The sequence below is a fragment of the Pyxicephalus adspersus genome, chromosome 8, assembly GCF_032062135.1.
Source record: "Pyxicephalus adspersus chromosome 8, UCB_Pads_2.0, whole genome shotgun sequence".
Lineage (NCBI taxonomy): Eukaryota > Metazoa > Chordata > Amphibia > Anura > Pyxicephalidae > Pyxicephalus > Pyxicephalus adspersus.
Window position 1 is genome coordinate 69,671,990 of NC_092865.1, and position 25,453 is coordinate 69,697,442.

The following is a 25,453-nucleotide window of genomic DNA, read 5'->3' on the forward strand; positions in this document are numbered from 1 at the left end:
ATGTTTTGCATACCCAGAGAAGCTTACATCAGCATTTTTTTTGCACCCAGGATGACTTTTGGCAATTGCCATATACACCTGATTTCTGTCCAAACTTACTTTCAAAATATTAAAAGCAAAATAGAAACATAAAAATATTATTGCAATGAGCAACAAATTAAACAGTTTTGACAAACCTAAAAACTCACGACAAATATCACAATAACCGAAACCTATGGAAAGTCTATCCTTTAGCAGGGTTTATATCGTATTTCTTCCCTACACTGAAGAAGAGCACAGGTGTAATATTCAAGGGCTGACTTATTCTACATTAGTCAATTCTAACGGAATTATTGACCTATAATGATCACATTCTGCTAGACATGCCCAAGGGAAGGTTTCAGAGCCTCTGCTGGTAATCTTGCTGGCTTCCTGTAACTATTATGAATGGCAAGCTCCTGTTTGTATCTCAGTATTTAGTAACCTCTAGTGGAGTTCATGCGTACAAAAGACATACAGAATTCCATTGACTCTTGGCTGTGTATTTCATACCTGCAGCTACAACAAGTTATGTGCCTGTGCCCAAGTTTATTCATTCAGTAGTCCTGGCACACTGAAAATACCAGAAGGGGGATGGTCCGCTGGAATGACTTGTGGCTAATCCATGGCATTTCCATTCCAAGAGTTCTTTATCCTCTGCAGCCACAGGCTTGCTCCAAGCTGCAGTACAGACTGGGACAAACTCCTGAAACAAAACCCACAAGGACTGAGACAACAACGTTCCATAGATAAATACAGCAAAACATCCAGGACCCAAAATGGGCCACTGCATTCTGTGCTCCAATTTCTTATGTTGCTGATTTCTAATACCAGATATCAGAACACATAAATCCATCATCATCTGTTGGTCAAGGTAGAAATTGACTACTCCATCCATAGTGTGCTTGCATCTTCATTCCTATTTCCAGAGTGTAATTATTTTAGGCAGTAGTTTCAGAACATAACTGTCCAAATCTTAAAAAATAAAATATTTTTTGCTTACACTCTCCAATTCTCTGTTTTCTGGCCCAGGTCTGATTCTTCATTTTAATGTCGAATTCTGTAGGCTTCTTCCCTATTTTCTGGCACTTATCACCAATCTAGATTTTTCTTGGATAGGAGCCTGCAGTTCTCTGACTTTTCAAAAGCTAGCAGATCAGATCTGTAAAAGTAGATAAAAGTAGCCGGATGCCAGCATATGTGGTCTGGGGGTACACATAAGCATGTGATGGGGTCTCCCCACCCCCCACCCCTTACAGTTTAGATAGATTGTCTCTTTACCAGTTCTTCTTCCTCCTTTGGCCTCAGAGCCCTAGTCTAGGATCTGAGCTTCTGCCAGGCGTATTAATAGAGTTTCTTGATGAGTTACTTGTCAATAAACCTGATCCCTTTCCTGCTGTCTCAGGGTATCTGACACCAAAGGACCTGGATGCTGAGGAAGATGGGATGAACCTTCTTAAAATAGATCAGATGGGGAAAGTATTTAAGAGGGAATCCCTTCTTGGGGCCACCTCACCATTGCCTTTGTCTCAGCCCTTCCCACGGATCCTGATCCATCCCCAAGTGAGTACAAGGGGAGGAGGGTATTACTTTGCATGTGGGGAAGAAGAATATATGCAAAAATCTAACCAAAAAATAAATGATGCTAAAGCGTGCAAATTGGGTGATGCGTAGAGGAAAATATGAAGAAAAAATGTTAGAAGTGATGGGGAATGTAGAAACAAAGGAGCTGTAGAGAGGGAGGATTTCTGTGACTTTACACGTTTATAGTACTATAATATGCACATTGTGTACTATTAAAGCTGGAATAGTAAAATATATAATATTGATAGTTTACGTACTTACAGGAAGCTTTGTCGTATGAATGTCATATGCCAGGAAGGATCAGGATGTTGCCTAACAAAGTGAAAGAAGCCGGGAATTAATGTTTCTTTTTCTACTGGATAAAAGCATTGGGGCCTCTTGGCACTCCACTATGCCGAAAAGTTTAAATAACAATTTAAATATCCACATTTATACCAAGCTAAGCATTCTATTATGCCAATCATGCTAACACTGGTAGACTCTGTAATAATAAATTAAGTTGTATAACAATGGCACAAATACTCTACTGGTTAGGGGTTCTCTTTCAACCTACACGGAAAAATATCCTTTAATACCCCCTATAAAATATTTTTATACCAGGAATATAAGAAAGCCATCTTCTCTGCAAAAATAGTAAAAAACACACTGTACATTGTAAAAGAAAGCATATGACACTTGAGCTTATTCTGTTCGTGCAATGCAAACAGCAAAGTATTCCTGTCAACTCAATGAGCTTTTAAAACATATCTATTTTTTATGTATAGTTTTTTGGATAACAATAACATTCAGGTGAATGTAATCCTTGATTACAAGTCAGCTATCCATACTGCTTCAGTAATCTACAATGCTGTATATTATTAGTGCTTTGTACCTTTTAGGCCATCAATCAATACATAAAGTTTGGAGTTCAAGTAAAACTCGTTGTTGGCTAAGTGATATAAGTTGCAAGTATTCAACATGCTAGTTTTTGGCCAAGGCATTATACAATACTTCAGTCACTCATGTTTTTAATATTTTACATTTGGAAATAAGCAAATAATAAATTCACATTGCATTGTAATTTTCTAGGAGACTTGCTAATCATAAAAAAGTATCTGTATCCAAAATATTTAATGTTCTGCATCTGCAGATGACCTTCACAATATTTTCCGGGTTGCCCCTGTATGGTGAACTTAATACATGCAGAAAACATTTACCCAATCTGTCATGGTGATTTTAGCTATAAAAAGAACCAGGTCAAACATTTTTTTTACCAAGTCTGGTATGCAATATTCTTTCTGTTTTTTATATTTATTCCTTTCATTACTTGACCTATACAGCGAAGTGAGTGTGTATAGGGTTACGGTGTGTTATAAAGTATGAAGGATATATAAATACTGTAACAATCAGCTAACAAACAACAATGTGCAAGTTAACGGGGTAATATACTATTTAAAACTATTGGTGCCATCATTTAAATTTTTATTTAAAATATATGTTATCATAGAAATTGGGTATTTAAAAAACGAAATATTTGCTCAGGGGCCAAGTCAGGGCCCAGTGGAGGTGGGATTTCTGTGCTTATGTTCCCAAATCCACTCACCTGTTGTTGCTATTGTCAAAAATGTTGCTCTTCTTGTTAAATTTTTAAGTTACCCTATAAGGGAGAAAACAGCAAGAGGAGTTAAAGTACCCCTTCAGCAGTACTATTAGAGACACTCCATTAAAGGAGAATGAAAGAGAGAGAGAGATTAAGCATTTATGGTCTGTTTAATAAATGTCAAGGTTTGAAAGAAGTTGTAATGGTCAGGTTATTAGTTCTCTAAGGGCAGAATTTTAGAAACTCAGCAATTGTATTAAAATTAAGGATTGAAAGCTCTAGCTATCTTTTTACAAATTGTTCATAATACGATTATGCCACCAACAGTTTGGCTTGACTTAAAATGATAACAAGTAGAGATCATGTTAATCAAGAAGATATGATGACAAGTGGTTCATGAAGTTAAGACAATTGCAGAAATGGAGTGAAGGCTCAGTACCAACGTGACCAAAAAAGATTCACTCCAAAAGCCTGATCTAAGTATGGTCAAAAATAAAGTGGGCCACAGAGCTGGCAGCTTAGGAGTTTTTGAAATTCAAGAAGTTTTAGAACAGTCTTACCAGGGGTAGAGCTGAGGACAAGTGACAGAAAAGGCCAGGGTAGCTAGATTGGATTTCCTTTTAACTTAGTCAGCTGGCACCCAGTGAAAGATCTGAAGAGTAACTGACTTTTAACTCAAACTCACAAAGTTAGATCAGGTGGTGAAAAATTTAGACTTTTTACAAGATCCAGGAATAATCAAGACCGGTTGTTTAATTAACCAATGATACTGTAAATTAAAGACCAGAGTGACTTCCCGATTTAAGTGTGTTCCACAACTGAGAATGGTTTAAACAAACAGGAGATTGGGAAAAAAGGAAGTGTTACCCATAGCAGTCAATCAGGCCTTACTATGCAGGAAAGAATCAAAACTAACACAGTTCATTGCTATAGGCAACAGCCTGTCCTTGCCCTTACCCATGTTCTTAAAAAGCTGCCAGCCAGCCTTGATGATAGGGGAGCTTAACGCACAATTTTGTTTAGCTTATAAGGATTAAGGTCATTCAACATGAAAGGGGGGTTTAATAAAGCTGTCTCATCCGGTGGCTCAGATATGAGATATTTTATAGCTGCATTGGTTGTATGTATGACAGTGAGCCAGCGAGTCTGTTATGCTCATTAAAACTATACTATGTTAGAATCTTCTCCATGACAGCTGAATCAAAATAATTTATGCAATTTTATATTGGCCAGCTATCCTTTTTTTTTTTTTTTTTTTTAACTATTTTAAGAAACCCTACAAAGCAGCTTATACATTACAGGTAAATATTACGTGAAAATGAAGTTGAAAGATTTGTCTTTTATACCAGATGATTTAGTTGAAGTGCTACAGTGATTGCAAGCTACTGAGACTAGATAAGAGATGCAGCCGACCATGTCATTACCCTTTAGCCAGACTTTTAGCCTTAAGCTAGGTACACATTTGCAATAATTATCGTTAGAAAACGAATGACTAACGGTTATGCAGGATTATTTTGAACAATCATATTGTGCACAATTCTGTACATGTTGTAACAATACCATCGTTCAAATATAATCCACCAATATTGTACACACGCTAGATACAATCATTTGAACAATGCAGGAAGTGAGATGTGAAGGAGAAAGAAGGAAAATCACTGAACGACCGTACACACAATAGATAGCGAACGATCGTCGCTCAATCGGATCCACCGGGACGGTCGTTCGTTTCCAGCGACAATCCTCGTTCGTCGGCGTCGTGCACTTTTTTTGGTACCGACGATCAGACGATTGGTCGTTAGTCGTTCATTTCCAACGATAATTATTGCAAGTGTGTACGCAGCTTCAGTGTCCTTTGCAATCAAACAGGGTGCTCTTGAAATTCATTGACAAGGTGTGCTGGAGCAATTTTATTTACCAAAACCTTTATTGCTAAGTTGGTGCTTAGTGGAATGCCCCCCACTCTCCCTCAACAGAAAGAGCTGGGGGCATAGGCAATTAGTGGGTGGAGAGGTGCAAAGGTGGTGAATCACTTCTGATTATCAATGGAAGTTGTGTATTCATTGAACGGCATACAAAGTGTGTAGCAGGGTGGTTAGAACTTGGCTAAGAAGGCGCTAAATCCTAATTTCTCAAGGCTGTTGTGAAACCTAAGGTTGGCCTTGTCGTTACACCTAAGGATAGCCAAATCCTGCCAGAGGAGGAAGAATATTTATGAAGGCCTGAGCAGAGCTGCACACCTGTTCCTAAGCCTAAAAATGCTGTATTTACCAATACAGCAATGGATGACCAAAAGAGTAGTCAGGACCAACAGATAGGGCTTACACATTCACATATTACAGAGCAGGAGGAGGAGATGAATGATGATGAAAGACACTGCTAGTGTTATTTCTCCCAGGGGTGAACAATAGTAATAGGGAAAGGTAAGCTATCCTAACCACCTGGCTGATTGTTCCCATATATGCCAGGTATCAGCTGGTGGACAGGGTGAGGGTGTATAGGTAATCTATAGGTGAATCCAAGTAAAGGTAAGGGGCTATGGATGCATTCCCCCACCCAAGACATAAACACATCCTTCCTTATGAAGAGTTGTCACAGACGATGTTTAAATGAAGCTTTGCAGAAGCCTCTGATGTGCATGAACAGTGATGTCTGCCTCGTCAGCATGAGGATTCAATCACACCGTGCCCTAAATGATTTCAGCACTATGCCATCTCTGGCACCAGAGACCTTGGCAGATGGTAGTAAAAGTATGCCTCCAAACAGATTTATTTTTACCCACAGCAAAAGAACATGAAGGGTAACAACATAAATTTAAAAAATAATCCTTGAGAAAAATATTACATAACAAAGATAAAGTTATTAGTTGGTACTTAAGTCATCAAGGGTTATCAAAATTGTTTACTAAAAACACTATGATGTTAAGTTGTCCTACTGTTACTACACTTAAAGTCTAATCAAGGATCTTTCTTGAGAATTCACGTTAATAAAAATGGCCATGAGTATGGGCTTTTTGCAAAATTGACATCTACCAAGTACAATTGAGCTGTTCCATTGGGCATCTTCAAGCTCATAAAATATTTAGGCAAACTATGGAAATACGTCTTCGGTTGGCCCCCATTGGCCCTCCGCCTCACTGACCACTATACTAACAAAAACAGAAGTAAGGTAAGGCAGTGGAAGATGGAAGTGATGTCAGGCCCAGCAAGTGGCTTTTAGTCTGCCATGGCTTGGAAAATTGTAGTTCTAGAAATGAGTGCCGCAATAAGTAGGTAAAAATACAAGAACAAGGTATAAGTAAAAGTACAAGAAGCATTTTGTTTTATTGATATGAGGTCTGCATTTTAGCATGTAGAAGGGTTGACACATTGGATTACCAGAGATGTCTCCAATACAAATTGTGAATAATATTTAAATTTATTCACAATTATAATTGAGGTTTTGAGTGATGCAGTACATCTACATAATAACAAAAAATATGTATTTTGGGCTTCTGGGCTATTTTTAAGTTCTGTTGTATAAAGTAATTTATAAATACTTATTGTAAGAAATAGCTGGATTGTTTTCTTTCTGCTACGACTGAATTTCAGGCCTGCTTTGAATTTAAGAAGATCTCATTTACCCCTGTACTAGGGCCCTAGGGATGCCTTCCTCCCTCCTGCACCTACTGACTACATTCCAGAGGCTGAAACATGTCACTGGTCACACAAGAGCCAAGGACTGGAAATCATTCACAAACCACCACACACTACACACAGATTAGTATCACAAAGTTTTAGAATTGCATTAGTATCGCCCTATAACAATAAACCACAGAGTGACAAAATGGAAAAAGGAAGCTACTTTATCATGTAAACTTCTATTTGTCCATTAGTTTTATCCTTGGTAACAGAATCCATTTAAGTATGCGTAGCACAGTACAATAAACACAGCATAGAAGTGCATTGGCCCACAAGGGGACTGCAATTGAAAGATAGACAGCTGCTAAAGGGCTATAACTGTCAGAGAGACCTATTCATCTATAGAATTGATGATTGTCATATTGCACATGGTATTTCAGTACTCGCTCCCGCCAAATGCTTTAACAGATACAAACCCTGGAGCTAGCAAATAATGTGACATACAAATCTATGTGAGTGATTTGATGTAATTAAGAAGCAGCTGCAAAAGAAAGAACAAGGCTAAGATGCAAAGTAAGTGGAATAAGTAAAGCAGGCAACTAACAGCAAAGCTTAGAAAAATATATAGTTATAGTAAAAACGCAAGAATAATATATGAACATTTAATTTATAGGAATATTGCAGACTCGTTAAGCTAGCTTCTTGTTGTAGGTGATACAGTAGTCAAAAAATCTTTCATAAAGTAAACCTGTCACAAAACAGGACATTTCAAACTAAAGCTACAAACACATGCTAGATAATTGGCAACCGTGATTGTCTCGGACCAAAATATAACGCATTTGCATTGATCCCCTAATGGTGATTAGCCGTGTGCCAGGTGGACAACCGGTGTCATGTCTTATGGGTTAGGACTCCACCTTCTCCTTTACATAGAACTGAACAGCTCTGTGTTCGTTCATTCTAGTGTCGCTGGAAACGATCATAAAAGATAATGCAAACTGCTAGACTCAAAATAGAATGAGATAATAAAAACTGTTTGTCAAAAAATTTAGTAGACACAGACAGCTAAAATTAGGTGTAGATCTTGACCTATCCCGTTACAGGTGCTCTCACTTTCTTACGACCATATCGGTCAAAGAGGCCACCTGTTATACTATATACTAGGCGTGGGTGTGTGTGTGCATGCATGGGGGGTCTAGCCATGTTGTATAAGTAAGTAGCCATTAAAACTTGCAAAGGTAAAAACGAAAAAAGTATTTTGGCAGAAGGGGATAACAGTATGTTCTAAATAGAGAAGGGGGCTTTAAAACAAATTCGTCAGGTTTTTCATGTTTGTCTCAGGCCCTCTAATATGCTAAACCTGTTTATAATTTTTTTTTATAACATTCTTTATTTATACATTGATGTGGATAAGGAACAAACAGAAAGACATTTTTATGAACAAATATTGAACAAGAATTATTATACTTAATATTAATATTGTACGGGGCATCAAGCAAGCATTTAGTCAAGGCAAGTATCTAAATCCACCTGCAAAAGAGTATGGCATACCTAAGTGGTCAGATATGTCTTATATTCAGGGGTATCTATGAATTCTTTTCAATAAAACCAGGTAGGATTGATGATTCATGGATACTAGAAGTGAGATTACAGAACCATGGAGCTACAGAAGGGCATGTAGATGCAGATGTTTCACTACCAAGTTCTTTTGGAACCGGAGGGACAGAGAGCTATAATGAAGTAGAACAAAGGCCCGATCATTTGGGATTGTATAGTCTGAGAACTTTTGAGTAGTCTCCCACAACAGACCAGAAGGACCCAGAGATCGAGAAAGACCAAAATATTTGTAACATGGATTCCTCCTCTTCACCACATCTCCAACAGCGGTCAGACACAGCCAGGAACATTTGATGGAAGTGAGTAGGTGTCACGTATAACAGGGAGGGGAGGGTAACAGAAAGGTGTATAAACTACTAGGCCACAAATGACTAGGGAAAAGGGAATGGTCACCCCTTGCAGACACCCTAATCTAGCCCTTAACTCCTAACCATATGAGCATCCCCTGATGGTGGGAATGCTCATACACCGGAACCTAGGCCCTGTATAGCCCTGTATAACCCTGGCAGTAGTGTCTGGCTTGAGACTGCTGGTTCCTTCCCCTATGAAGTCTCCCTGAGGCCTAGTAAACAACTAAATCACCACAATACACCAAAAGTAAAGCAACTTATCTTATAGCAGATATCAACAGGAACACAGGATGGCTCACCACTCCAGCTATTCACAACCCAGCAGTGAATACCAACTGCACAGCATGAAGTGTAAGGCCAGACTAAATGGAGGAGCAGTAATGACCACCAGCTGCACCTGATACAAGAGGTGTGCTCATTACAAACAACAACACAGAAACAAGTAAAAACAAAGAGACTGTCAGATAATCTCACATGCAGCTTGTCTGACAGATCCTCAAACTTCCGTCACGGAAGGGACCGTGACAGTAGGGTGTGATACCACCTAGGTATGATTTTAAAAATTAAACTCCTGATATCTGCTGCTGATGGAGGAGTGGTGGATCAGCCAGATTATCCTCCATGGGATGGCGGGTGCCTCCTCGGAGATACCCAGCTGCTCCTCCCAAAGTGAGAGAATGGATTTGAAGGGGGGCAGTTGCCAGGCAAAAAGTGTGACAGCTGTCTTGCTCTCCAAAATCCAAACCCCCCAAAATCTCTAATCTCAGGGTTCCCAAGAGCAAGATCCCTGATCTGGAGCCACTCATTTCTGCCTAAAAAGTGAGAATATTCCCAACCCGAAGCATGCAAGGGGTTGCCCAATATTACATAAAGTGGGGATGGGGAAGGTGAAATATTCCGAAGGGATAATACCTTCCAGCGTACTTTCCACATGGGGCCTATTGTGGAGTGATTCTGGAGGGTGGAAAGTGATCTATTATGTCAGCCAATTGTTCCAATCTAAACCATTGTTTAGCGGGTCCAATTTACCACTTTTACCAGGTGAGAGGCTGCATCATAAATATAGAAGTCCAGTACCCCAGCCCCCCACCCCCCCAGGCAAGATATTGATTTTGGCCACCTTGACTCAACCAATTCTGCAACCAGCTTATCATATTTTAAAGACACTTCTATTGGTTTCGTCTCTAGGTCTATGGTTGCCCTTGGAATTATTTCAGAACTCATCATTACTATGCTAGTGCTGAAGTGGTTGAGAGCAAATTCTAAGGTCTGCTGAATGATGAATAGTATTTGTGTCTGAAAACGCAGTCTATAGAAGGAGCACAGAACTAAAAATTCTTCTGGATTAGCAACCATGGTATTTATCGCAAAGCTATTGCATAGTGTAATGCTTTCATGTGGACATTCCATTTCAGTAGGAGCCGCACGTTCCAGGGATAGGGCTCTCCACATTAACACTGTGACATTAACACTTAATAAAATGTCACAGGTGTAGGGTGTACTAATGAATTAGTTACAGCCTATGTTTCCCATGATCCTTTTATCCTAGCTCTGATGTTAAAGGGCAAACATTTATGCATGGTTTGAATAGTTATGTAATTAAATCACTATTGAAACATGATTCCAGTTGGTGTTGATTTTTTTTTTAGCTTGATCAGAAAAAAACTGCCTAAAATTATTGGGTACTGTTTTTGCAAAGCAGTCCTGATGCTGTAATTCACAAATTGGTGCCAGTCCCTATGTTTTTACATATGGGATGTAGGATCAGAAGGTAACAAATGTTCTAAATTTTAAAACTGGGGAAAATGTACAAACTTATTCTCAGTACAACCCTGAACAACGTTAGAATTCCAGCTATGGTTTTATGCAGTTACTTTTCCTCCAACAATGAATTACATTTGGGTCTGGATAGTGTTTTAAATCGCCAAAACCCTAGAAAGTAGTACATGTAAAGTGCGTCTACAGTCAATACCATAGGGGCATGGATGTTTTAGTATCTCAGTCATGTTTGGTCTTGCTATTGGTGTCCCCACTGTAGAAACTAAACTTCTATTCCATTCTATTGGGATAGTTTGGGAAAATGTAAAACTTTGCAGCTGTCAGTGAAACATGACGGATAGGGAAGTCTCCCAATGGGACAACTATTTAATGACATGTCTAGAAATGACTTTGCTTTACTTTGGTTATATTTCTTCTAATTCCTGTTGTATCTCTGAAAAAGGAACGTAAATTTCCTGGACAGCAACACAAGTAGTATTGGGTTATTTGGTATGAGGTAGGCTTTACTAGCAGGCTCAGCTTTGCACTTTTTAATGGAAGGCTGCAATTCTACTTTAATACACACAGGGTCAGTCTTATAATTTTGCAGATATAGGATTTTGAATCAACATGTTTCTACTAAACTGAAATATTTTTGCTCACCCACCATTTTACTATAATTTGTGGCTATCCAACATAATATATCCTTTCTTTCACTAACCTGCCACCCCCTGAGAGTGACGGGGATACCACATAGTAGTCACCAGAATAAGAACTTACACAGGGTTTTGGGACACTTATACTCAGAATGTCCTTTATACCCAGAAGTACCCAGCACTAAAAAATGCAATGTCGCACAGGGAAAGACAAGACCACTAGGGGGCACTGCGGCTTGCACGGAGGTGGTGTGAGCCCTGATAAGGGCCAAGGCACAGAGTCTAAGCTGTAACCAGGTCTTCTCCAGAGCCTCTAGTGGTGAGGATGTTGCGCCGCTGGTTACTGCCAGGCTGTGGTTCTTGAGCACACCAAGGTACCAAATCACAAAGCAGAAGGATAGTCGAGGAAAGCTGGGGTCCAGACAGGCAGCAAGCAAGGTCAGGTCACAAGCTAGGGGTCAATTGCCAGGGATCCAGGGGACAGACACCAGTGACACAAAGGCCACCCCGGACACAGGGAACACAGGAGACACTGGAAGCAACAGGAGGCACAGGTGACACAGGAATATCCACACACAGACAGGAACACTGGAACAGCACAGAGAAGTTGGCTGGGAACCAACAGACTGGACAACAAGGGGTTAACACAGGAGCTGGACAGAGGTAACACTGAATTAGGCAACAGGTGTACAGGCACTAGAACACAGCGCTAGATTCTCAGCACTGGTGAGACTTGGTCCACTTAGTGCAATGTATGAGCTAGCTAAAGAGCCAGGGCTGGTTCTGATTGGCCAGCGGATTGCACGGAATTGATAAATCTTAGAAACCGAGGCACGCCAAGCGCCAGAACTGCCCATGTGCGCAGGAGAGAAACGTCTGTGCTTTAGAGAAGAAGAGTTAAGTGTGACATGCAAAGAAGGTGAAAAGGAGAGATGAATGTATAGGTCCTGTAGGGTGAAACATGTCAGGGAGGGACTGCTTTGAATTGATTAATTATGAAACAATAACTTTTGTGATAAACATTATAATTATATTATATAAACATTAGTGATTCTTATCTTCTCAATAAATATTTGCCTTAAGCTGTTGACTGAATACTAAATGATGCAGTGATTACAAAACCTTTTTGAAAAATTGTAGTGATTTTATTTTACAATTAAAGGTACTCCTAGTTAATAGCCAAATATTAATATGGATAATACAGCAATACTTTGATCCAGGAGACTGTTCTGCCTGCCTTGTGCAGGAATAGTTTGTAAGGCACAGTTGCCTATAGTTTCTTGGTGTCAATACTGCTAGAATTAGTGAGAGATTGGACATTTGCCATATGAGTAACTAGGATGACATATTGAACTTATTGTATTTTTATAGCACTGACATATTACGCAGTGCTTTACGTGGTCCACTGTCATGTTACAAACTGTCCTTTAATGGGACACACAATCTAATGTCCCTACCATAGTCATATGTCATTACCCCAGTCTAAGGACAATTTTAGGGAAAGCCAATTACCCTATCTACATGTTTTTGGAATGTGGGAGGAAACCCAAGTACCCAGAGGAAACCCATGCAAACACGGGGGGAACCTGCAAACTCCATGCAGATATTGCCCTGGCAAAAAAAAGCAAACCTGGGACCTAACGCTGCAAGGGCCAGAGTGCTAACCACTGAGCCACCATGCTGCCCCATCTTCTCTCCACAACTTTAAAAGCAAGATTATTATGCTTGGTTCTCAGGCACTCCTACCTATGGCCATCATGATTTCCAAGACACATGAATTCCAAGAGTCAATATACATATAAAAGATAATCAAGATACTATTTAATGAATTAATTAAATTATCTTTTAAATAGTAAATAGTATCTTGATTATCTTTTATATGTATATTGATTCTTGGAATATATGTGTTTAGACCGCTACACCCGTACAATATTCTATTCCTGAGGAAGCTCTATGTGGCGAAACGCGTCAGATATCGTACGACTATATGCAGTTATCCTTACTTTGCCTTATATGAATATTGATTCAATGTATGTATATGTAAAATATACCTGAACCCTGTGAGTATTGTAACGTGTTTTTGTACAAATGTTCAATCTGTACTTGTATTGTGTATGAATGTTTTCTACAAATATACAAGCAGCAAACCTCTTTTCTTTAACCTTATCTTCTTCTTTATTGTATAACCTACTAGAGGTGGCTTCAACCGTATCACATGAAGTCCATAACAGGGGAAAACATATAACAAAAAGCTTTCCCTCCCTTTTTTTTGTAACAAGAGCTGTACAAACAAGCTGGTTCATTACAACAGCCTGTTCTGTCCTATGAAGAGAGGAGGAATGATTGTATAAAGCAACTTGCACATTTAGTTTTCAGTGCTAGATAGAAGTTACTTGTTAATTCTAGGAGGATATACAGCAGGCTATTCAATTTCTAGAGACTAGAGATAAAAAAAATGTATGATGTATGATGGAACAAGCTATGGGTCTATACTGCTGCTAACGCTCCATAAATATACTGCCCACGTCCCAGATGACAGTTTCTTGTGCCAAAAAGAATAATTGATACCAGCACTGAATAGGGGAGGGGTAGACAGGATACAATTACCGGACAGGTGAAGAACACCAAGTGTCTTGCAAAGTCAGCAAGTTCCCTTTAGGAGAAAAATCCTTTTGGAAAGATCTTCCTTTGAGCAGCAACAGGATTTAAAAGGATCTATGTGGCCTCAGTAAATAATTATTAGCAATTACTTATGCTAGTGTACATTAACTATCATTACCACTAACTACATAATTACCATTCATTTTTCTGTGACATAGCTGTATGTTTGGAAAACGTAATAAATATTACAACTGAACTGCAGCCTCCCATTTATTCTTTACAGTTGTACAGGCTGCTTTCCTGTACTGAAATTGCTTACTCTGATTTCTCTGCACAATACAAGGTTCTCCTAATGTTCCTCATTTTCTAGCTGGAAGACATCCAGCATCATGTAGACTTTTTACTCCTAAGCCTTAATGTCCCTGTCTCACCCTTCCAAAATAATTAGATTTCTGTTTCATCAATCCTGGGCTTTTCCCTGGATAGCCATTATGCAAACACCATTTGTCTACTCCTCTAGATTGATATCCAAAGCATTTTGATATTTATTTACTCTTACTCTTCAATAAGGAAAGCCCACTGTGGCATCAAGACTAAAAGCCTCTCATCAGGCAAAATCTAGCACCCAACCCCTCCCTCACCTTTCTAGCACACCACATTTGTTAATAGTATACTTTACCGTATTTAGCTAGATATTCACCAAAATGCACCGCCCTGGTTCCTTGACAGTATAATTCCCTTTGTGCATCAGCAAGCACCCGCGGATCCCCAATGCCCCTCTTGCACTGACATCATTGCACCTCTTCATTGTGAAAGGACCAAATTACTGGACAGCCAAAAGTGAGTGTCTTTGCTTTGGTGGTATTGCCAAGATGAAGGAAGGACAATATACTATCAGGGCAGTAGTAGTCTATACTGTAAACCTGCTGAATTTACACTGGTGAAGTGCTGTTTGGAGGGTAATCACCCGGGCTGTTGACCCTGCACTGTGGCAAGGCAGAAAAGCGGAAACACATTGAGGAGGAGCAGTTTGTGTACTGTGTGATGCACAGCTTCTTATATATGGTGCTGGCATTTTCCTGCAATGGATGCTGTGGATGCAGTGATTTAGCTTGATATGAAGCCACTCCATATTGAATTCTTTATGTAAGTTGTGATATTTGGGATGTAATCTTCTGTTCTGGCCAAGAACTCTGCTGTGCAGGGTCAACACCCTGGGTGGTGAATCTTTGCGATATACACAATATTACTTACCTTCACTTTTCCTGATGAAGTGAACTTGAATCTGCGAAACGCGTAGAAAAAGAATCTATTTTGTTCTTTGATTTCTTGGAGGACCCACTTTATGATCCATGTATATTTGGATTCATAGTGTATCACTAAATATGTATACCTGATATGGGCCTCCAAGTTTTTGCAGTTTTGATAAATAGGGAGGTTTTTGTGCATCTCAAATTTGGATTCATTTTTTTATTAAACTGGTTTTAGTATATTGTATTTATTAAAGTTTAGCAATTTAATACATTTAATATTGTCTCTCAAAATCCATAAATTTATTTTTCTTGCTATACATTGTTTGGAATGTGGCATAGTGAATTAATACACCATAGGGGGTACTCTCTTAAATACCAGTTTATCAGGTTATTTAACATGTTAATGTGAACACGATACACATAGAGAAGGTGGCTTGGGTGGAGAGCTCCCAAAGCTGGTTACTTGCCTAAGGCCTCGATTGGTCTTAGTCTGGCTCTGTCCTAACCAGCTTTGCAGCAAAACTAAGCAATAAGAAAGACTAATCAATGAAAACAGAATTCTCTGCTGTGCTTTTATGTAATGCAGAAAGAAAATGATTTATGCTAAAAGCATACAACGCTTCCTAGCAAAGTGATAGGAGAATTAAATCATATTTAACCCTTGCACATCCTTACAACTGGTAATAAAGTATATTGGCATATATTTGGGGGAAATACCTTATAACATCATTGATATAACACTAACTAAACTGATATTGTCCCAAGCACAGAGGATACAGTGACTTTGCCAAATGCTCAGGTGCCTGGCACAGTGCCCCATGGCTTTTAGCCAAGCGGTTTCACTCCCTGCCGAAACTCCCCTCCCCAACTAAACTATCATGGGAGGTTGCGTGCCTGCAAGCAACCGCAGTCAGGTTAGCTGCCCCATAAAAATGATGAGTCCAGCAGAACATACTCTGCCTCTCAGTCTGTCCCATTCTCTTGCAGATACAGAGCCGCAATGCATATGACTGATGTGCTCGCTGCCGCTGACATCTCAAAGGCTGTGGCAGCCTTTGCAGGTAAGAAAAGTTAAGCTGTGTGCATGCTTGAGTGACTTTAAAGCTTTTTTGTCAATTATTCCATCCTTTGCAGAATTGCATGAATTCAGATGTGAATGTTACACTTATCATTGCAGTACAGAAAAGTTAATGAACTCCTTGTACTCATGCTGATGCTTACACATTTTTTGTGGGGTTACAATCCTTTAAGTTTATATTTTTTAACATCAATGACCTTGCAGATGATACAAAAGCAGCCTCAAGGACACTTAAAGGACTTGGTTAGACATACCAAAATCAAAGTCAATATTTTGTCTTAAATCTTTACCATATTATGATTGGAAAATGGATGACTTTTTTGGTTTTTTTACTTAAAATGTTTTAACACAAGGTGTAGATTTCAATTTTACATATGGAAAAAGAAGTGACTTATGGCAGGTAATGAGTATCTATTTAAGAATATATCTTTCAAACCTGGTAGTGTCCCTGGAAATCATTTACAACTTGCAAACATCAAAGTATTTTAGAAAGAAAAGGTAAGGTTTCCACTCAGCAAAGCTCATCTTTTGAAGAACGAGAGTCCTTGAGTGATCCTCGCCATCCTTGTGATGTCCTAACTGCAGATCTCCGTTCCCAAGATCCCCTCCCATCCATACAATTGCCTGGTAACTTATCTCTGCTGCATGCTTCTTCCTGCTGACTTCTGCATCTTAGCCCCCTCTCCACCCAACTGCCTTCTTCTATTGCTAAGATCTCTCCATCCGTCCTTCACAACTGGTTACATTGGTATAAATCCGCAAAGAAAGTCATTAGAGTGCGTTCACTTTAAAGGAACATCTGATTAACATCTTTATATCAGAGAATTGCTGCCTAAGGGACACAAATCTTCATTGTTCCCTGAAAGCAATTAAAGATGAAATGATGCTGGAGATCATCCCGCTCGGATAATGATAGGCTGTAAATTGTGTCATATATTTAAAAGAGATCGTCCTTCTCCAATGTAGAGCAGGACATTTAAAGAAATATCTTATTTTTAGAAAGTGTTCAAACACAGATCTTTACAAGTCACAGTCCTGCCAAGCAATGCATGTGCAGTAGAAATATGCAAAGTTTTAAAGGGTTATTTGAAAAATGTTACAGGTTTATGTTGCATCATCAACTCGGTTTATATGTCTCATGGATTCAGCTGGTTAGATCTTTGCAGCGTTCCTAATGTTGTTTTTGTAACTGACATTATAAAAGGAATACCTCTTCCACAAAGAATAACTATGTATGATAGTACACCTTATCAAATGTATCAAAATCACCCATCTTCTTCAATTCCCCAAAACTATAAAGAGGTCTCTCCATTCTCCTCCAATTCAAAACCATTGTGGAGTCACCTGCCTCCCCAAATACCCATATAAAAACCATTAAGGGCTTCCCATCTCTTTAATTATCAGAATATTAAAACTACTAGAGTACACATCTCCCTAGCTACCCCAAAATAAAAACCCCTTGCTGATTTCCCTCCAGTTGTACATGCTACTCTCCTCTACTGAAATTGCTTACTATGCACATAGTCAGTTTATACCATTCAATGTTTCAGCCATTCAGACATCCCTATTTAATGTATAGCGCTGAGTAATATGTTGGCGCTATATAAGTCCTGTTTATTATTAATAATAATAATAATAATTATTATTTCCTGGCTGATGGACATCCAGTATCAGCAAACAAAAGATGTGCAAATCTAACAGTTCACTTTTCTTAGAAAGTAGCAACAGCCTGAATATAGCAAACACCTGTTCCTGCCAGCATGCTGTAGAAAAAGTGGTTTCTCTGCATTGACCTAAAACACCCTCTGCCTAAAATACAGACCTATAGCTCTGCAATTAACAAATCTCATGTTCCCTTTTGATTGGAGAGCTCTAGCCCTGACTCTGCATAGGGTGTGTCAGACCTCTTCGGAGAAATCACTGCTTCCACACCTCTTCAGAGAAATCACTGCTTCCACACAGAAGGCCTGAATTATGATAGCTCTCCAAGACTAGAGAAGATAGGCTATCATGGGAGAACCTGGATGATCCAGCAAACCTGGCTTTAATATATCAGTCCCAGAGAGTCTTGCTCTTTAGCTGCTGGCAGGTTTTTCTGCTCAGTCAGTGGCTGCTTTAGCAATACATCAAACTGTAAACTTTGCAATATAATGGTGCCTTTATTTTTTAATCCTCCTATCTTTTCCAATGTTTCCTAGCTGCTGACTCATTTAACCACAAGCAATTCTTTGTGATGTGTGGTCTCAAAGCCAAAAGCAAAGATGACATGAAAAAAGTTTTCCACATTTTGGACAAGGACCAGAGTGGTTTCATTGAGCAGGAGGAGCTTTGGTAAGTTAATGGGTACACTTGTGATATATGATCAGGTATGCACACAGCCATAAGTTTATGTAGAATGCATTCTTTTTATAGAAAACACCAGCCAGCAAAATGTTTCCACTTCCATAAAGCTTGACTTGCATGCAGATACCATCAAAAATGTTGTATAATGTGGCCCCAAGGACTCTATGAATAAGAATGAAACAGAACATAGAATTATCCAATATTTGCAGGCAATTTAACAACCTGCATAGGACAATTTGTGTGTACTGGGATGCCTTTATAAACCCTTGTGCAACAATCAGCTTTCATATTCAAGTTTTGCACAATGCTCATTATGAGATGCTTGCTTGCAATATAGAAGTAAATGTCAAAGCTGCAAATAGTAAATGAAAACATTACTCAAATGTCCTACTGTGCGGTACATAAATAAAAACCTATTACAAAATAATAAAGCTTTGAATTGCCATGTAATCCCAAGTATACTATAGACTGCTACTCATCAGAACTGAAAAGGTTTCTGCAAAACAAACATCCATATTTTACAACATAAAAAATATTACCGGTATATTTTGCAAACCATGGTGTAATAACTAATATAACATTTTTAGTTAGTGCGGGACTCCAGTAAGTTAAAGCACCCATGGGCGACTCTATGGTACTTTAGATGTGTGATTTTTACTCATGGGCCTCTTTATATCTCTCAGGAACCCTAGATTCAAAATCTCACTGTACAAAGCTGGCCATAAACGTTGCAATCTGATTTTACAATCGAAACTACATAATTTAAGTACCAACTAATGGAGTAATATATGGGGCTCCGTCACAATATTTTGACTTGGCAATGTAATTATTTTTAAAGTATATAATTAGCCAACTCATGTCTGGTCTGTACTGTTAGTAAACACATAAATAGAATCATAAAATTTAGTAAAGTAGGAAAATAGTAAAAGACGCATCAGATTTTTATTTCTACTTATGTCCCCTTGCAGATTCTCCCCTCACATCTGGAGAAAATTTTAAAAGTTGTTCATAGAGTTCATTAGTATTTTATAGAATCATCTTCTCTTTTTGAAGTAGAGGATCTTAAGACTTTGGCATATATAAAACTTGTGGTTGAAAACATGAAAACCACACAGTTAGCTGTTCCCAGCCGTCTCTCTTTAATACTGTGCCGTTTTAACCTGTGGTTGTTGTTCAACCTCAACTGCACTTTGTGTCATGCCATAAAGTTCAGTTGTGATTTACCACGGTTCAATTTTTTCAGGAAGTTGTGATATATAAATTGATGCAACCGCAACAGCTTTTAACCTCGTTCCAACTGCTTTATATACTACGGCTTAAGGCGGTTACATTCAAGTCAATAGAAGCGGCTTGCTAGCTATAAGCAACATGGAGGTTTAGCAACCACAGCTGTAATCCACCCCAAACCACACTGTGACTACAACCACCTGCAACGATATACACAAAATGGCTTTCAACTGCTCCCATTTAGGTAGAAGAGCAGTTGAGCCTGCGGCAGACTGTTGCGGTCAACATAAGGTCTGAAAAAGAGTGAAGAGTGACATTTTGAGGCTGTTATGGTTGACTTATTTAACTAAAGATGGTGATTGCTTGGATTCCATGTTGAACCAAATGATCTAGGTGCTGCGTCATTTACCATGAGCCTTTTAACATCTTTTATCTCTTCTTCTATTCTACAGTCTCATTTTGAAAGGCTTCACCCCAGAAGGCAGAAATCTGTCTGACAAAGAAACCACAGCCCTGCTCGCTGCCGGTGACAAAGATGGAGATGGCAAAATCGGCATTGATGGTATATTTCATTGTTTATAAATATTGGATGGATTATTATACACACTAAGATACACATATAATGACTAGTGATATAGAATCCCATTCCTGAAACTTTTCTATACTTCTACGAAGTTCTGTTCTGTTTATTTCTGGGCATCAACATTTTTATGCAAATGAATCCATAATTCTAGGTGCTGAATTGTAATGCCGAAATGTGAAGACATTAGAAAGCTTCACAGGGTCAGGCAGGGAAGATGAACTTTACAAATCCATGAACCCTATGTTGTACTGTTTGGGTATGCTTGTACCCACACAGCCAGGACCTCCCACACTTTTTAGCTCTCTATCAACATACTGAGGTCAGACAGTTGTTCACCACCAAATTCTCATAACTACAACTCCCACCTCCCGACTCTAGACAACATTTATCACTGTAATGCAGGGATGCTGGGAGATGTGGTCTGACATCAATGGTTTTTATACTTTGGGTGTCACACAGTCACATCTGATTAATCCTGGTAAATGTAGTCTGGAATCTATTGACTGACCTTCCCCCTGACTTAATTCTGAGGTTCGAGGAGATGAGAGGAAATGATCTGTAGTGAGCCTACAAGCACATTGGCCTCTAAAATAAGTATTCTGTCCACCATTTTGCTTCTAGATACAAATTGTATACATTTATCAAATTATTATTATTTCACAATATTTTTATAGCGCCATCATATTATGCAGCGCTGTACAAAGTCGATAATCGTGTCACTAACTGTCCCTCAAAGGAGCTCATAATCTAATGTCCCTACCATAATCATATGTCATTAATGTAGTCTAAGGTCAAATTTGAGGGGAAGCCAATTAACCTCACTGCATGTTTTTGGGATGTGGGAGGAAACCGGAGTACCCGGAGGAAACCCACACAGACACAGGGAGAACCTGCAAACTCCATGCAGATAGTGTCCTGGCCGAGATCCGAACCCGAGACCCAGCGCTGCAAAGGCCAGAGTGCTAAATATACCAAATTGTTATTAGAATGTGCCTTGTTTAAATTTGTGCAAATTAATTGTGTGCAAAATCTGCTATTATAAAGCATTACAGCCTCTGTCCCCTTCTGCATGCAATGGTTCCTCCTATTATACACTATGTTGCTATAGGATTCATTTGGGATGTAGGAGTAACCAAAGCAGGGGATGCAGGTACTCAGTACTCCTAGTAATGGTAAATGTTAGGAGTTTCAGCTAGCTTCCCTCCAGAGAGGTAAGTATTCAGTGTATTTTATTACCATGCAATATTTGAATTCTTTTTTAGCAAAGTGACAAATGCGCTTTTAAAAGTTGTCTATCTTTAGCTTACTTTTGACTTTTCAATCTTTATATCTAATCTGTGTCCCACCTTCCTCCCACCTGTGTCCTGTAAATGATCAGTGATGAGGGTAGTAGGGGCATTGGTGCAGATGTAGTAAAAGACTTGGTTGCTAACTTTCAAAGGCGAGTTTTTAGCTTAGCTTAGTAAATGTGGTGATAATTTACATTGCAAAGAATACCCAGTCACATGCAGGGAAATGTAGAGGCAGAGGCAGCTATTCCCAGTCATGAAATCAGCTTTAAAAAACAAATTAGATGCAAAAAGTAAATCTAATAAATACATTTCTGGTTAAAAAAAAAATAAACAGCCAAGGGTAAATATCCAAAGATATAGGCAACTGAAATCAAATGCAAATATTGGCCTTTTGAAAAGATTTTGGTGAAAAGTGGACTTACTAGCACTTCCTGGTCTCTGCCTTGGCTAGTGAGGCTGCCCATCTCAGTAATGGACTCATAATAGGATAAAAAAGGATATTCAAGCTTTATTTTCACAGAAAAGTTCACGATTTTCAGCTAATTTAATCAGTTTGTTGATTATCTGGGTTGATTCAATGTGCCATTTTCCCTAAAGGCTACCTCATGTTATGAATTTTTCCAATACATGATGACTCTAATATTGCCCAGATTGTGGCAGCTTTACTTCAAAGATTAAAATTAGTAATTTGATCGGCACAATTACTAAATGCCACACGTGATGAGTAGTCAACATCCTATTGTAACAAAGACACAACAGAAACTTCTGTTCAAAATCCTCACCGGAATGGAATAGTAAAGCAATAACCAATTACAAATCCAGCAGGAGAACATTTTTTAGCATTAGTCTGTAATAGGTTCCCTCTGATGGATTTCAAATCACTTTTTAGATTTCAATTCCAACGGTTATCTGAAATGTATCTTTGTTGATCATATGCCTTAATCAATCAACAATCATTAGAAATGTGATTAACCCAGCCATGAAGCCCCAGCAGAAGACATCTAGAAAGTATTCCCGATGCAGCACTACAGTATTTAACATAACAATCACATATACTTTCAATCTCTTAATATTTTTGCAAGACCAGCAATTATAGCAACTAAAGCTTTTATCACTGAATAGAATAGACAGCAAAGGCTTGCCAAGGTTACACGATGCTACTTAATGTTACAGCCTATCACATTTATGGACCCGTTTTTCCATTTATATTATGAAATGTTTCTAAAATCAATATTATTTGAGAAGAAGTTTACCTCCTAATTCATGAATTCCACAAAGCAGTACAGAAACAATAAAGGGAACAGAAGTAAAGACTCCCTTGAAGCATGGAAACCTTACCTCTGATCCAGATTCAACATTCCGGAGTATTATCTACTAGGGGCTTTAATGTTTACATGTTATATTCTGTGAGACAACTTTATTATAGCTGTTAAGGCTGTAAGAGATCTATTGGGGCCATGTCAGTATGTCTTAGGTGCAGAGGTGGTCGGCTACGAAAAGCAGCCGTCGCCAACCGGTGGTCCGGGAGAAAATTTTAGTGATCCACGGCTCTGGCCAGTGCGGAGTCAGAGGGACCCGGCAGGGAGGGCGCACCGGCCAGAGCCACAGACCATGTCTCCCGTACAGATCGCAAGCTCAGGGTGGTGGGTGGGTTGTGTCTCTGGACAAAACCCACCTACTCTCCCCATCACAGGCTCAGGGTTCTGGCACAATGACGTCACTATGGGGGAAGTTTCTTCCCCTTTGAGCGACACGTGGCTCCCAGTGCATGCGCGGTCCGGAGTCTGTGCATTTAGTGCTCCATAGGTCCCAAAAGGTTGGCGACCACTGACGTAAAGTGCTATAGTTGTCATCAAGTAACTACAACTAATTACAGTGCAGTTCACCAATCCTTTTCAGAAGACATTTGCTGGTAAAGGATTCATTTTCATGTAAATATTCTTTATATGACACCCATTTTAGTTTTTAATGAAAAACTCACATTTTAACTGTTGTCTTACTCCTTGATAGCCATTTACTATTGCAGAGAGTTATGGGAAATTGATCATTCATTTCTTTACATTTAAGGAGTTTTTTTTTCACTTTCATATGCATCCATGGGTTAGACCATAAGGGGAAAATGTAAACATTGAACGTTGTCCAGTGCAGTTTGCCCTAGCAGCAAATTCTTTTTTGTGAATTTGACTATTACATGATGAATTCTAATTGGTCTGGTGGCACTGCATGCTTTTCTACTATTTTATTCAATAAATCCAATATCATTGTACTTTTAAAAAACATAATGCATAAAATATTTCTTATATTTTGAATTCAGCTCAGTCTAAAATATATTTTTCTTACACTTTTATCTCTTTACAGAGTTCGTAACCCTGGTTTCTGAATCCTAACACGTTCAAGCCCCATTCTTATTTGTGCAAAGCGTTCCCCTCCTTGGACACCACTTTATTTATTGCTCCCGTTTTATACTCCACCTCTGGTCCCTGCCTTCTGGATCTCCGTGCTGGAACTAAGCATAAAACAACGCAATAAAGGGCAAAAACACCTAGGACACAAGCTTCTTGTCTTTTTTTTTTGCTATTTGCACTAATATGCTATACTTACAACATCTCTTTTTAAAGAGATTTATACATTTATAAATAAACCGGCAGGTACAACTGTTCACATTCAGTTGGTCTAGTCAGACATTTTCTTAAATAAACATAATATATATATATATATATATATATATATATATGATATATTCCAACATGTGTATATATATACAATGTTTATAGTCCATGTGGGCAAGGCCTTTGCTATTGATCCAAGCATTACTTGAAAAGACCAGCCACCCCACTTTATTATTATTATTACTATTATTAACAGAATTTATATAGCACCAACATAATACACAGCGCTGTACATTAAATAGGGGTTGCAAATGACAGACAGATACAGACAGTGACACAGGAGGAGAGGACCCTTTCCCAAAGAGCTTACAATCTAAGAGGTGAGGAAATATCACAGTTTTACTATATAGAGCCTGAAACAAGGTTCACCAATAATGCCAATATTGACCCAATATTAAAGGGTTGATGAGATTATCCAAGGGAATAAAAAAATACCCACAAGTCAGTAAATGTCTGCTGGTCAATAGGTGGGTATTCAATTAGGGATTATTGGGGTCATTTTTTAGGGATTATTGGGGTCATTTGGTCAGACCATCATTTGCCAGACCTGAGGATATTGTGACTAGAAGGTGACATTGTTAACCAGCATACATTTTAACATAACCAGCAACACACCAGGATAAAAAAACACATTGATCCAGTAGACATGTTGATTGACATCATCTACACCCTTTTAAATATAAAAGACAAAAGGTTATAGGCAGGACGTGAAAAGAGATGTCTATGTGGAATATTCTTTACCGGTGTTTTCAAGAATATTTTACTTTTTTGGTTATTTTAAATATACAGCTGGCTATTTTTATTTAAAATATATTTCATTGCAGTTTGTTTATTCAGGGAGAATCTGCTTAAACTACATATACCAGATGACTGTTGAAAATCTAGTATGTGTATAGCAGTCTTTGTACATACTTCACAGAAAGACAGATAACTGTTTTAGGTGTAGGTTAAGAGTTCTGAGGATGCAAGGTTGTTGTCTAATTCTCTATTAGTTATTTTGTCTTTTGGTTACACTAGACGAATACATGACTGATTTAATCTCTATCAACTTATCATATTTCCAATAAAGCCAGTTCTGCTGGGCATCTGAAACCCAAGACAGCCCTATAAGAAATGAGAGATCTCAAATATCCTGTTGGATATCTTTTTACAATACAGAAAATATAGCAGAAAACGTGAGAGCAAAGCAAGGAGCAATACTATATGAAACAGATTGAGATCCAGG

At 38.7% G+C, this 25,453-nt stretch overlaps 1 protein-coding gene across 1 annotated transcript; it reads left to right on the forward strand.

Annotated features, from left to right (window-relative positions):
- The first annotated feature begins 1,451 nt into the window (after positions 1 to 1,451).
- Positions 1,452 to 24,112, forward strand: PVALB (parvalbumin). The gene is made up of 5 exons (XM_072421075.1): positions 1,452 to 1,581; positions 16,024 to 16,097; positions 18,313 to 18,445; positions 20,137 to 20,246; positions 23,918 to 24,112. The coding sequence occupies exons 2-5, from the start codon at positions 16,037 to 16,039 to the stop codon at positions 23,944 to 23,946; spliced, it is 333 nt and encodes a 110-aa protein (XP_072277176.1). The 5' UTR covers positions 1,452 to 1,581; positions 16,024 to 16,036; the 3' UTR covers positions 23,947 to 24,112.
- Positions 24,113 to 25,453: the final 1,341 nt, after the last annotated feature.